General features: G+C 41.8%; 1 protein-coding gene across 1 annotated transcript in view; it reads left to right on the top strand.

Moving 5' to 3' along the window:
• The window catches only part of LOC143774323 (complement C3-like), an 88372-nt gene extending 75899 nt beyond the window's left edge, over window positions 1-12473 (top strand). The window contains exons 32-41 of the mRNA XM_077261787.1: window positions 1922-2012; window positions 2482-2536; window positions 2642-2729; window positions 3769-3858; window positions 6047-6152; window positions 6261-6350; window positions 7535-7621; window positions 8916-8999; window positions 9279-9414; window positions 12020-12473. Of these exons, the coding sequence (XP_077117902.1) occupies window positions 1922-2012; window positions 2482-2536; window positions 2642-2729; window positions 3769-3858; window positions 6047-6152; window positions 6261-6350; window positions 7535-7621; window positions 8916-8999; window positions 9279-9414; window positions 12020-12158 (966 nt within the window). The 3' untranslated portion in view covers window positions 12159-12473. The remainder of the gene's footprint in view (window positions 1-1921; window positions 2013-2481; window positions 2537-2641; window positions 2730-3768; window positions 3859-6046; window positions 6153-6260; window positions 6351-7534; window positions 7622-8915; window positions 9000-9278; window positions 9415-12019) is intronic.
• The last annotated feature ends 609 nt before the right edge of the window (window positions 12474-13082 follow it).

The following is a 13082-nucleotide window of genomic DNA, read 5'->3' as shown; positions in this document are numbered from 1 at the left end:
CTACGTGTCAAACATAGCGAGATTGCTACTGAGGTCGCTGTTGCGTCACAAAACTTGTGACTCAGCAGTGATCTCGCTAGCGACCTCGCTTAGTGTGACGGGGGCTTTAGTGTGACGGGGGCTTTATAGTGTGCAGCTGATTTCCATGGAGCCTGTGCAGTAGTTACATTCCAGGAGTGGGGTTAACTCTTAACATCCCAGACTGCTCCCTTTATTCCATTGATTTCTATGCAGCAGTTAGCTGCTCACCTCCCTCCTCTCCCTTTAATTTTCCGAAGACAGATCACCACCCAGTAGCTTTCACAGCAGGTCTACTGATATCAGCTTTTTGCTCTGTCTAGAATGAGCTTTGCTACACCTGTGTGATTGTTCAAATGCCCTGATAACTCTATGTGTAAGTAAAGGAATACTAGTGTAAATTCAGATCAAACACTGATGGCTGAATGTATCACAGCAGAACTTGTGCTGAACTTTATAGTTACACTACCATTACAGTTCTATTCACCAGATCTGTCACTCAAGGAGAATTCGCCCTTCTTGAAACCAGGTAGTAAGCAAAATAAGGAGAATGCATTGCTCTGAACTCTGCAAGAGGCCTCTTTAGAATACATCTTTAATTCTGCCCAATTGGAAGCTTTCAGCCAAAAACTGACCATTGAATGTGTTGCCACAAGTCTTCTTTTCACTTAGCCTGAAATCTACATGAAATCCGAAGATCGTCCTCATCTCATGTATGTAAATAGGGTTTCTACAACCCCATTATCAGGCTACTATACTGAACATTTTTAGCTGTAGCTGCAGAAGATATTGTAAATGAGACGTAATTAATTGGATCACAAAGCGCAGGAGTAGCTCCATAGAATGACAATGCAACTAATTCTTCACAGAAATCCAAGGATCAGCCATGAAGTTCTGCCATGGAGATACACAATCTGATATGTACCTTAGCAAGACCACTCCAAAATGCTTGCATCCCTCAGAAGTTCTTACTTCTCATCTGTTTGACCCAATTACACTCGAGCCTTAGTTCATCTCCATCAGTATTTTCTGGGCTTGAGCAGAATTCATGGTTCTTTCTTGCTCAGGGACTTAGCTGAATACTCCCACCATCACAGTTGACAGTTAGCATTTTCTTGTCAAGGAATGCTCTCACCAGACATATCAGAACTCATATCTTTCAAAAAATTTCCACTTTTGACTCATCAATCTACAGAACATTCTACTAAAAGTTCGAGGGGCCATCATAGCAAATGTGAGTCAAGTTCCAGCGTTTTTACTTGGTTATCGGTGGGTTTTAACCATACAATTCTCTGATGGACACCATCTGACCTGTCTCTTGCACAAAGTCCAATCTCGTAGATTGACCCTTTTTGACCAAGTGATGTCAGCAGAGCCTTAGACATTCGGCTGAGTTCTTCTTTGCTTTCCTAAAGATGTTCCATTATCTAAAATGCAAATTAAGGTTTCTAGCATGTCAAAGTTCTGACTTGAACCCAAATTGAGATGAATAAGGACCTAAGATGGCACATCATACTAAATGAGCTACACTCTGTAGCTGAAGATTGGGCCAGAATTCCTCTAGGATGATGCAAAAGACTGGATACTTACCAGTGACAGGTGACAGGTTATGGCTGGAAAAGTGGCATGGCCAGTAAAATGGGGCATTTTTTATTTTTGTCAAGGAATCAATTGACATTGGATACCTCTTCTTCAATTATCTAAATTAACCGTGTTTTGTGATTACTCAGATTTTGTCTTTGTCGTACAATTAAAATTAAGGGGCAAATACTTTACCAAACTGTTGCCCACATTCACTAAGTAGTCCCCAAAAATCCTAAATGATTCACTAAAAGGTGAAAAATTGGGCTCCTTCTCTCCTTTTCATTGCTATGTGTCTCACATTCGACTCATCTCATCCCAGGTGATGTCTGTCTACTATGCACCATTGGCTGAAGGAACCGTCCCGTGCAAGAATTTCGATTTCTCAGTCAAGCTTGAGGATGCACCAAAAGGTGAACATTTTCTTTAAAAAATAGCGCTTTATACTGGGTCGTAGAATTTCTTTTTTAAAAAAAATGTAAAAAACTGGCAAACCAGAAGATTGTCAGAATATCTCGCGAAATTGAACCTTAATCTCCAAATGAGGCACAGTACATGGTCCGTGGCCAATGATGTCAAGAGGGACATAGCTAAAGGAGATTCAGAGGTACCAATCGTACTCGGTCCAGTTGGACTAAAGGTCCTTATGACACAAGCATGATAATTGTTACGTAGCAGGTGGGGATTTTGTTATAGATTTTTTTTGGGGGACCCTGGGGCTTGAAGTATGGCCTCTAGATATCAATGTCCCTTTTAAGCAAAATTGCATTTTGAAAAACGACCTTAATTCTGTGATTTTTTCATCTGTATTTTGCTCACACAAATTGTCCCAAAAATTCAGGGATTTAAATAGTTTTTCAAAAGATTTTCATTTTTCTTCAGATTCGAAGAAGCCAGTCGGTGCTCTAAAATCCATGGTCATGAACATGTGTATGAAGTAAGATAATTGGGGAAGGGAAATATTGATTGCTGCCACTCATGGCCATGTCTCGTAATGTGTAACGTGTTCTTCATGGGAACTCTAGATTGTCTTCTATTGCAGATACCTTGGGGCCACTGCCTCTACAATGACCATCGTGGATCTGACTCTTCTCACAGGCTTCACAATAGACATGGAGGATCTGAATAGGGTTTGTTACAATCATTGATGAAGACACCTGCATTATTTCAAACCTATGGGGATCCCATAACCCCACGTTTTTGGTTTCTTTATTCTTTATAGCACCTCTAGATGTGAAGAGGGTTACTCAATCCCCTATGGACAGGCATCCAATATCTATGAGTTCCATAAAGGGGTTGTCTATAGATACGAGCAAAATTCTACTTGAATTTCACAAAAATCTGCATGCGCCAAATGTATATTTTTAGTAATTCGCTTCTTCGTGGATTCAGCAAATTTGGCGACACTTGACATTTTTCTGAATCATTTAGGGCCATAAAAAGGTTAAAGAAAATAAAGAATACTAATAATCACCTTACTGCTCACCTTTTCGACCTCTGCTCAGCGTCACCCATCCAGTCCTCCTCGTATCTTCTGATCCCCACCACTCTCGCTGAATTGTTTTCGCTGGTGCAAGGCCATGACATTCTGACCTTTCGCAATGGGATTTTAGCCTCAGAAGATGTGACAAGGACCGGACAGCTGAGCAGTAAAAGGGACGAAGAGGTGAAGTGAATGCAAGAATTTTTTTATTTTTTGCATATTGTGTTTATTATGCTATGGTATCAGGAGAGAACCCAGAGCATAATGAGGGACATTACATTTTTGGAGAATAACTTTGAATTTCATGATAAGAAAAAGTGAGAACAGCGAATTCGAATGTTGCCCAGTCTCTGCTTTGTCTACTTTGAATTACCTTTTTTTCATGGGTATTAATGGGGCCAATAAAAATAATAGCATGGGTCCTAAATTCTTGATCTTCTCTACTGGCTGTGGTCTTGGAGGGGCATTTAATTCTGTGAATGAACCAATTGATCTCCTGGTCAGTTCTTCACTTTCATCGGAGTTTCTGGGTGGTCTTCCAGCCATACCTGCTGAGATGGCTAATGGTGCAGTCTAGCTTAGTCTATACGGTCACATGTAATTCTCTAGATTCACTAGAAAATCTCAGAAAGTTGGGTGTGTGGTGTGACGGATTACTGATTTTTTTTTCGATACTTTTGTCCTAGCTCACGAATCATGTGGACAAGTACATTTCTAAATATGAGATGGACACAGAACGGTCAGAACGAGGCTCCTTGATTTTATACCTGGACAAGGTAAGCGATCACTGAAGTCTAGTAGAGTCCAAAGAGATCATGGACATGCACTCTCTCCTAATTGTTAATCCAATGGTTCTTGAAATGGTTCTGAAACTTACTGAATACATTTTTAAGGAGTCCATACGCTTTACTTTAAATTTTATAGGGGCCAGGTCAGCATATGAGATGTCCAAATTCTTGTTCGCATAAATATATTGTGGTAATAAAAGATCGGGCTGTTGGATTTCCACATGCCCAGTGTTGGACTTGGGAACATTGGGCGCAGCAGAGGACTTGATTCTGATGGCCAACCTTTAATCTATGCAAAGCCAATGCATTATCATTAGAGGGGTTTTTCAGACCAGAGCTAATTTTCGCCAGGCGAGGTATGTTTATGTATATGAATCTTATTAGTGAGCATAATACACAGTGTTAGGATTCAGCATGATAGAGAGTCTGAAGATTTCCCCTAGCCCAGAAAACCCCTGTATTGGTAATGAAAACTGACACCTTTCAGACATCTGTGCCTTGTAGCTCTATAAATGTTTACATGGGTCACTGCCAGGCTATTACTGCTGATCATCAGGGGGCTCGGTGTCAGACCCTCACTCGTCTGATATCAATGACCATGATGATGTACTCAATGTAATTTGGTCAGATAAACCCCTTAGAGTTTTCACCTTCTGAGAAACAGATTAATGGCTCCCTTGGAGTATGATGTCCTCCCAAAATGCCCCTACAAACAGTATGATACTCCACAGTAAATTTTCCAACACAGCGTGGTATGATGACCACAGAATGACCCAAGCACACAGTATGATGGCCGCCAGCTTCCTCTATACAGTATGATAGTCCCCACAGCTCCCTATTTACAGTATGATGGTCCCCACAGCTCTCTATATACATTATGATGTCTCCACCGCTCCTTATATACTAAGATGGCCCCCACATCTCCCTATATACAGTATGATGTCCCCACAGCTCCCTATTTACAGTATGATGGTCCCCACATCTCCCTATATACAGTATGATGTCCCCACAGCTCCCTATTTACAGTATGATGTCCTCACAGCTCTCTCTCTATACATTATGATGTCTCCACCGCTCCTTATATACTAAGATGGCCCCCACATCTCCCTATATACAGTATGATGTCCCCACAGCTCCCTATTTACAGTATGATGTCCTCACAGCTTTCTCTATACATTATGATGTCTCCACCGCTCCTTATATACTAAGATGGCCCCCACATCTCCCTATATACAGTATGATGTCCCCATAGCTCCCTATTTACAGTATGATGTCATCGCAGCTCACTATATACACTATGGGGCTCCAAAAAATGACTAATTTAAAAAAAAACTACTCACCTCTCTGCGTCCCCGCATGCACTGCTTCAGCCTCTGCAGCGTTTTCCGTGGTTCGGCGCAGCAGGCATGATCTAATAACATCATCGTGCCTGCCATTACCAGTCTCATTGGCACAGGCTGAATGGCAGAGGAGAGAGCAATCCTCACAATGCAGATACCACTGAAATCCACACTGCAGTGTTCGGCACCGGGTTCTCCTGAACTCAGAGGCCCCATAGTGGCCATGAGGTCTGTCGATATGGACAACCCTGGAGGACATCCTAGCACCTGCAGGACAATTCTCTTGTTCTCCACTGGACCAGTCCAGTCTTAAATATGCCCAATCCTTTTGTTTTGAAGGGAGATAAGTGAAATAGTTAACCTATCTTCCGATCTTCTCATGAAGCCTTCCAGCTCCTTTCATGCACATCGTTATGTCTTCTGTTTGACTTCTCTAAATCGTATTCTGTGCTCCAAAAATTATCCTTCTCTGCTCTCAATCCTCTGGTGCTGCTCAAAGACTTCGTATAGAATGCAGCAAAGCTCTATGACAATCTAAACCCCCTTGAGCCCTGCTTCACCACAGTAAATTCCAGACGGGACAGGGAAAAAACCTCATGGGTCACATCAAGCAAAACTAACTCAAGGTCGTAGTTTTTAGAAGTTGGTTATCTTATACCACAAATGGATGGAGGGACTAGTGGTGGTACGAACGACCTTGAGAAGACCACATGATGAGTTTCACTTAGGGTATTGTTTTTCTCAGGGGTGAAGTTGTGCTTATATATCATTTTTATACTATCTACTGCCCATGTTATTATACATTATGATGTTCTTTTATTTAATCCCATTTTCAGGTATCACACACTGAGACCGAATGTCTAAAGTTTAAGATACATCAAAATTTTGAAGTTGGAATTTTACAACCCGCAACGGTCACCATCTATGAATATTATGCTTTGGGTAACCTCTTACTTATTATTTAGGCAGGACACTGTACCCGGATATCTGGTGTATCTGATGAGCCAGTGGTTTTTAGAGTAATAGAAAAAAGTGTTTTTACCCCTCCAGGAAACCGTTGTACCAAGTTTTATCATCCGACAGAAGATGAGGGAGAGCTGAGGAAGATCTGCAAGGATGCCGAATGTCATTGCATCTCAGGTACTAGAGTAATATTGTGGATACAGCAGGAAGGACGCCAGAATCCAATGAACCCAAGTGTTGGAGCTCACAGTGCCTGTCCAGATTTCGATTTGCAACATCTGCCACTTTAATGTACAGCGGATGGGCGCACTGCATGTATGGAATGAACTCAAGAGCTGTTACCAGCCGGCACCAGAGCCTAACTACTGAAATCGGAGCTACTGTAGCACCCATTGCGGTAGTTTAACCTCTTAGATGCTAATGTCAATTGTGACAGTGGAATTTAAATGGTCGGTGATGGAGGAAAGTGTCCTTTAGGCACCACCAACCTGATTGTAGGGTTCTAGAGGAAAAAACAAACCATGATGTAACACTACTGATACGAAATTTTTCCTCACTGATTTCCAAGAGCTATAACTATTTTCCTTTAAGGGCTCCCATAAATCTGAAGCCCTTCTGAAGCATTATCGTTGCAGAGTTAGATAATGTGTGAACCCCTTTGTATCATCTTTATGGGTTCCCTTCTGCATTCGGTCTCATTACTTGAACTCTGTGATGTTGGTGACCCCAATCTTGTAGGCCAATGACTAGGAAGTGTTATTGAAGTATTTCCCTTTTGACTCCCCTATATCCTAGGCTAGTCTTATCTCACTTGTATGGCCCCTCCGTTACTCGCTGCCCACCGACCATTCCTCAGAAGTGACTCATCATTCCCCATCACAATCTGCATTTCCTAGATTGTTCAGCCAAGGCTACAACATCCAACCGTGACCCGACCAAGGTCACTGCTTGTTGAACTACATGATGTCACAAATGTGAGGAGCTGGAAAGTGAGCGGTGAAGTAAGTGTAACCTAGGATATAGTAGAAAGAAGAGGACCTGATGAGTAGAGCTGGCTGTTCCTCAGGGTCTCTTCTTTCTGCAGTCACACCTCTGGCCTGCTCACTCCGGGACTTCTGGATACGAGGAGGCCTCAGAGGCCGTAGCGCATTGCACATTCATGACATCATGACATCCGACATGCAATGATCTCTTAGTTAAAGTGAAGAGGCTGGGAGATGCTGCTTTTGGTAGGGAAAATAAGAGGCGTTTCTGAGGACCAGATGGCGGGCAAAGAACAGTGGAGGGACCGGAGATGGGAGTGGTGAGATGATTCTGAAAATCCCAAACACTAAACACAAGTTCATACTTTTGTTTTACAGAAAGATGCAACCTGAGAAATGGCCACAAGCAAAAATTAAAGTCTGACGAGAGAATAAATTTAGCATGTCAACCGGGGGTGGACTATGGTGAGGAGACACGTCTGCTTATAATATCATCCCCCACTATGGAAGGTCTGGTGTCTCCTGGTGTTAAGGGGAGAATGTATGGCATATGAAGATATACCGGAATCAAACTTATATGGATGCTTTGCTGAATATTAGATTCATGTCACTTTAAGGTTTTCTGTTTCACTGTTATATAAGACTTAATTCTGTTTATTATTCCATCCTAGGATGTGCCAAGATATGCCAATGTCTAGATGGACTTTGTAATTCACCTAGTGTTATCAAGAGTAAATACACCTGTTTGTAAGGATATCATTCCCAAACTGAAGATCAGTAGAGTGCCTGCATAGACAGATGCCAACCTGGCCTAGAACAGGTCATTAGGGTGATAACGGTACAGAATAAGCAACAAACAATATAATCAATCAAAAGTTACTTGTGATAATTGTGATAACTGTTATGTTAGAAAACTCCATGATGTAATGTAACTGCCCGATTTCTCCTATAAAAGGAGGCATTCTGCTGAATAAAATTAGGCGAGAGCATTTGACACATGATCTACTGTGTGTTTGTGTTCTTTCCTCCGTGCACGTATCATCTCTTTCAGAGACCCAATTTGGCAGCAGACAATTAAGACGGGTCGCACCCTAGTGTGACAGAATTAACAGTTGGCGCCCTACGTTGGGCGCCAACTGTTAATTCTGTCACACTAGGGTGCGACCCGTCTTAATTGTCTGCTGCCAAATTGGGTCTCTGAAAGAGATGATACGTGCACGGAGGAAAGAACACAAACACACAGTAGATCATGTGTCAAATGCTCTCGCCTAATTTTATTCAGCAGAATGCCTCCTTTTATAGGAGAAATCGGGCAGTTACATTACATCATGGAGTTTTCTAACATAACAGTTATCACAATTATCACAAGTAACTTTTGATTGATTATATTGTTTGTTGCTTATTCTGTACCGTTATCACCCTAATGACCTGTTCTAGGCCAGGTTGGCATCTGTCTATGCAGGCACTCTACTGATCTTCAGTTTGGGAATGATATCCTTACAAACAGGTGTATTTACTCTTGATAACACTAGGTGAATTACAAAGTCCATCTAGACATTGGCATATCTTGGCACATCCTAGGATGGAATAATAAACAGAATTAAGTCTTATATAACAGTGAAACAGAAAACCTTAAAGTGACATGAATCTAATATTCAGCAAAGCGTCCATATAAGTTTGATTCCGGTATATCTTCATATGCCATACATTCTCCCCTTAACACTGGTTATGACCGAAGTGTTCTGTCTCTCACTTACAGTCTACGACTGCAAATTGGAAAATATCCAACAGACCGGGGCCTATGACATCTTCACCATGGCGGTCACACGTGTGATCAAGCTGGGTATGTGCATCCAGTATTTACCACACACCCGACATAAATGGAATCCGTGAGGGGACGCGTTTGCATTTCCAAGTCTCAGTGTGTATGTGGGCTGTCCTGTGGATGCTTTATTTCCTCCTATGCATGATGGTAACTTTCCTGACAATACTTGTAGATTCTCCACAGCACCCAAAATCACCATTTATGGCTGTAATTTCATGCTTATAGTTGGGGAACAACAGCTCTGAAGCCCAAACTGCTGCTTAGAAAAATAATAATGATATACTGATAACTTTAAAGGATCGGATGATATAAAAGATGGCGACAAACGGAGGTTTTATATCCACAAAAGCTGCAGAGATTCGGTGAAGGTAGAAGTGGGCAGGAACTACATCATTTGGGGGCGCAGCGAAGACGTGTGGAAGATGAAAAATGAGTGAGTACAGTATAATCTATGTACAAGGAACTGCTCCTTACTCTACACAGACATTACTTATCACCAATACATAAACTGCTTACTGCCTGACCTACACCATGCTCCAGTCACATCCAGAGCTGCGTTAGCAAATCTGCCCTTATCCTGTACAGTATATACAATAAATCTACAGTATTATCAGTAGTACCTTATGCCATTTACCGTTTCTGTAAAATAATAATCTGACAATTTACATTGTTGTGCAATTACGGATGCACGATGAAAACAACAACATTTTCCTGACTTGTCTTGATATCACCTTTTTCCCCTTAGCTAGAATTAAGAGAAGCATGTCCGTAAAAAATGACTTGAAAAATGCACCCTTAATAATTCCTGACCTCCTCGTACTGACATACAGGGGCTTCTCACAAAATTAGACTATCATCAAAAAGTTAATTTATTTCAGTTCTTCAATACAAAAAGTGAAACTCCTATATATTATATAGAGTTATTACAAACAGAGTGATCTATTTCACGTGTTTATTTCTGTTAATGTTGATGATTATGGCTTACAGCCAATGAAACCCCAAAAGTCATTATCTCAGTAAATTAGAATAATTAACAAAAACCACCTGCAAAGGCTTCCTAAGTGTTTAATAAGGTCCCTTAGTCTGGATCAGGAGCTCCACAATCATGGGGAAGACTGCTGACTTGACAGATGTCCAGAAGGCAGTCATTGACACACACCACAAGGAGGGGAAGCCACAAAAGGTCATTGCTAAAGAAGGCGGCTGTTCACAGAGCGCTGTATCCAAGCATATTAATGGAAAGTTGAGTGGAAGGAAAAAGTGTGATAGAAAAAGGTGCACAAGCAACCGGGATAACCACAGTCTTGAAAGGATTGTTAAGAAAAGGCCATTCAAAAATTTGGTGGAGATTCACAAGGAGAGGACTGCTGCTGGAGTCATTGCCTCAAGAGCCACCACACACAGACGTATCCAGGACATGGGCTACAAGTGTCACATTCCTTGTGTCAGGCCGCTCATGACCAATAGACTACGCCAGAAGCGTCTTACCTGGGCCAAGCAGAAAAAGAACTGGACTGTTGTCAGTGGTCCAAGGTGTTGTTTTCATTGGGAAATCAAGGTCCAGAATCTGGAGGAGGAGTGGAGAGGACACAAGCTAAGCTGCTGGAGGTCTAGTGTGAAGTTTCCACAATCAGTGATGGTTTGGGGAGCCATGTCATCTGCTGGTGTAGGTCCACTGTGTTTTATCAAGACCAAAATCAGTGCAGCCGTCTACCAGGAGATTTTAGAGCACTTCATGCTTTTCTCTGCTTTTTGGAAATGGAAATGTCATTCTCCAGCAGGACTTGTCACCTGTCTGCAATGTACCAATACCTGGTTTACACACAACAGTATCACTGGGCTTGATTGGCAGCAAACTCGCCTGACCTTAACCCTATAGAGAATCTATGGAGTATTGTCAAGAGGAAGATGAGAGACACCAGACCCAACAATGCAGACGAGCTGAAGGCTGCTATCAAAACAACCTGGGCTTCCATACCCCTCAGCAGTGCCACAGGCTGATCGCCTCCATGTCACACCGCATTGATGCAGTAATTGATGGAAAGCTGGTGTTATAAAGTATTTTAATTTACTGAGATAATGACTTTTGAGTTTTTATTGGCTGTAAGCCATAATCATCAACATTAACAGAAATAAACACTTGAAATAGATCACTCTGTCTGTAATGACTCTATATAATATGAGTTTTACTTTTTGTATTAAAGAACTGAAATAAATTCACTTTTTGATGATATTCTAATTTTGTGAGATGCACCTGTGTGTCACAGTGCAGCCCATCGGAGCACAGTCTGTAATGTCACTGAGATGGGAAGAGGAGGAGGGGATGTGATATCCAGCAGCCAGTGAGGAACATGAGACTGGCAGAATTCTAGATGTGACTGGCATATGTGATGGATGAATGGATGGTTAGATGGATGGATTGATGGATATATGGATGGATGGATATCTGGATGGATGGATTTATGGATGGATATCTGGATGGATGGATATCTGGATGGATGGATATCTGGATGGATGGATGATGGATATCTGGATGAATGGATGGATATCTGGATGGATGGATATCTCGATGGATGGATGGATGGATGGATGGATGGATGGATGATGGATATCTGGATGAATGGATGGATATCTGGATGGATATCTGGATGGATGGATTAATGGATACTTGGATTGATGTATATTTGGATGGATGGATATCTAGATGGATGGATTGATGGATATATGGATGGATGGATATCTGGATGGATGGATTTATGGATGGATATCTGGATGGATGGATGGATGGATGGATGGATATCTGGATGGATGGATGATGGATATCTGGATGAATGGATGGATATCTGGATGGATGGATATCTCGATGGATGGATGGATGGATGGATGGATGGATGATGGATATCTGGATGAATGGATGGATGGATTAATGGATACTTGGATTGATGTATATTTGGATGGATGGATATCTAGATGGATGGATTGATGAATGGATATCTGGATGGATTGATATCGGATTTCTTTGTTTTACCCTTTTTCAGGATGTCCTATGTCATCAATGGAGGAACATGGTTTGAGCTGGTGCCGACTAATAAGGAATGTGGCACCATTGAGAAGGACGAGTGTGAAGAGTTGGACAAGTTTATTGATGACTTGGTTCTGTTCGGCTGCCAGAGCTGAGCCTGGATCACACCCGACTACAGACAGCTGTGGGGCTCTGGTGTCCCCGGCCTCCCACTACTCATCACAACTCACATGGACTTTGCCGGCACCAATCTGTACGGTGTCACAGGCGTCACCGGCCTTACTGTAGTCCCCAATGTGCCTAATTCATGTATCACATTTGTATCACTTCAAAAATAGGAGGAGCTGATGACAACCCCTGTAGGTGCCAAGATGGCGGCCATGTTCGTTGCTACACTGCCTCCCTAGCAACAGATATAACCGTTGTAAAGAACATTTTTATGAAAATAAAGAACAAGTTTTCACAGCTCACCCTGTCTATCACTGTGTAGAAATGGGGGCATCAGGTCAGGATCAGGAGGCCAATGTAAACATCCACTGATCCGGAAATCTGGAGATTAGAGATCCAGTCAATGTCACCTCAGGATCTAAGTCCACAGTACAAAATCTATGCGTGGGGGCCCAGCTACCATGTGCCATGAGTATTAATAGTGTCTTATGTTAAAATAGACTTATGGGCCCTGGGTGTGACTGTGGCCCTTGCCTCCCTATAGCTGCCCTATAGATCCTGCCTGTGGATCAGTACAACTCACATAATTGGTTTATCTATCGTCTATCTATCTACCTATTATCTATTATCTATCTATTATATATTATGTATCTATTATATATCTATCTATCATCTATCTATCATCTATTTATTATCTATCTATTTATCTATCTATCTATCTATCTATCTATCTATCTATCTATCTATCTATCTATCTACCTATAGCAAATTAAATGGAACAGTACAACATCAATAAGGGGGTGCTCAGGCCTCCTCAGTAAAGCATCCAATACTTGACTAATCCAGACAATAGTAAAAAGGAAGGCAGCACTCCACAGACTTCAAAGTGAAAAAAAGAGGAAGCCGGGTCA

This window comes from Ranitomeya variabilis, chromosome 5 (assembly GCF_051348905.1).
Source record: "Ranitomeya variabilis isolate aRanVar5 chromosome 5, aRanVar5.hap1, whole genome shotgun sequence".
NCBI lineage: Eukaryota > Metazoa > Chordata > Amphibia > Anura > Dendrobatidae > Ranitomeya > Ranitomeya variabilis.
Note: the sequence above shows the minus strand (reverse complement) of the source record. Positions and strands in the feature narration are given on the sequence as shown.